The following is a 2,004-nucleotide window of genomic DNA, read 5'->3' as shown; positions in this document are numbered from 1 at the left end:
CATTTTTGCAACAAAAAACATAGAAAAAATACATCACGACTTTTCCGACAACCTAATAGAATGCTGTACATGATGAAATACACTTAGCAGTTACATTTTCGGCTCGTTCCGTTGTTTCCCTACTTGAATTAGACTTTCTCTGGCTCTGCGTCTGCATCGTCTAACGCCAAGAGCAAAATCAGTGTCACCGACGCGTGCCCTGCATGCTTACAACCTGCTCTCCCCAGGTGTGGACAGGTCCCCCATTGTCAGCCAGCAAAGCAGATAATAGAGCCAATGTCACAGCACTTGCTGTCAGAATTGTCATAGAGATCTGTGACTAGGTTGGGCCTGGTCTCAAAGATTTTTCTACAAAACGAAAGGTCAGAGTCTTATGTGAATACACCTGTTTTTAAGCATTGGCATTTTTGTTGCAGTAAATGTCATGTTCGTCTCATCTCATTCTTTTTTTTTCTTTTTTTATAAGACAATGACTCTTTTATGGCTCATGAGTTGAGACCAAAAAAAATGCTGAAAACATTGATTTTAAACTTTATTAGCCCAGGAGTATATTCCTTTCGACAGGTCCAATAGTAGTTATTTCTTAATTTAAAAAAAAATAAGTTTTAGTCATTATAGAATTCAACCAAGAAAGGTGTCAAAATGAAGATTGGGGTGTTCACTTGTAAAAACCCTAATAATTTCCATCTTAGTGCAAGCAGCACTTACTCCCCTTATGTCTGTCACTCGTCTTCTTGTGCCTCGTTGAAAGAACAGTCCTTTAGAAAGTTTGTTACATGACAGGCAAAGAGAACAGATGGAAGACGGTGAAGAATTAGGTGTTGGATTAACAGTACCTGAAGATTTACTCTTGAGTTCTGTCATGCAAAATGACAGTTTTGAATTTCATAAATTCAGGTTAATTAATTTCCCAGTGGCATTTTATTTTGGAATATACATTATCTCTTCAGACAGCAATAACAAGGAGACCAGNCAAGGAAGCAGGAGGGAAAATGTCAATGCCTCGGCACTATCTGAAGGACTCACCACGATACAGTCATCCGCTGGAGGCCACTCCTTTACAAACGAGAGACAGGGATGCGATGTGGTGCTGAGCCCAGGAGTCTCTGATTTTCCAGAGTCCCAAGCGAGCCCGACAAATTTAAAATTTCTGTTATAAATATAATGAAAAGTAAACTCCAAGGCAGAAATAAATACGAACTTTCTGTTATTGCATAAAATTTCACATTATTTTTGCAATGCTACTCTGAAGAGGTGAGGTCTTACTTTTTAGTTGAGTTGGGGAAAACCCGGGACTCTGGGCGGAATCCACGGGGCACCTGCCCTGAATTAAGGGGTGAGGACAGTTCCTCCCCAGGTGGCGTGGGCGGGGTGAGAGGAAGGCCGCCCTCCCCCAGAACCCTGCTTCGCGCATGAAGGACCAGGCAGCAGGAGTGGGCCTAATGCTTCACTACCTCGGCCATGCGGAGACCACTCGGGGTCAGCGTTTCTTGTCCGTGTGACAACCACCCCACATTTGGCCGCCCTGGGGCTGGGTTGAAGACGTAACCTCTTTGACCCTAGAGTTAAATAGGATCGATGTGCCTACCTGTCTATCATCTATTTACCTGTCTATCATTATCTACTTACCTGTCTGTCATCTATCATTGATCTACCTATCATCTATCTATGTCATCTATCTAATCACCCTACATATCAACATATGTGATGTATGTGTAATTGTCTTTTAAAGTATATGGTGATATTACAGTGTTACTTTATTCCGTGTTGGTCTGCCGTGTCTGTCTCCTGTGTTAGATTCAGTCATAGCTCAGCTGTGTCTTTCCATCGGCTTGTATATACGGGGGGAGACCCTGCCCTATGGAATTTCAGTTCATTCTGTTGAGGAAAACGTTTACTGGTCCTTTTCTCGTTAGCGCAATGCCCAGCGAACGAAGTCCGGACAGAGTCTTCCGGCGTGATCCTCAGTCCAGGTTACCCGGGCAACTACTTGAACTCCCAGAC

At 43.1% G+C, this 2,004-nt stretch overlaps 1 protein-coding gene across 1 annotated transcript in view; it reads left to right on the top strand.

Moving 5' to 3' along the window:
* The window catches only part of CSMD1 (CUB and Sushi multiple domains 1), a 1,699,370-nt gene that overhangs the window by 1,566,987 nt on the left and 130,379 nt on the right, over nt 1-2,004 (top strand). The window contains exon 44 of the mRNA XM_019652695.1: nt 1,917-2,003. Coding sequence (XP_019508240.1) covers nt 1,917-2,003 — 87 coding nt within the window. The remainder of the gene's footprint in view (nt 1-1,916; nt 2,004) is intronic.

The sequence above is a fragment of the Hipposideros armiger genome, unplaced genomic scaffold (genome assembly GCF_001890085.2).
Source record: "Hipposideros armiger isolate ML-2016 unplaced genomic scaffold, ASM189008v1 scaffold_185, whole genome shotgun sequence".
NCBI lineage: Eukaryota > Metazoa > Chordata > Mammalia > Chiroptera > Hipposideridae > Hipposideros > Hipposideros armiger.
This window is presented reverse-complemented; position numbering and strand designations above follow the sequence as displayed.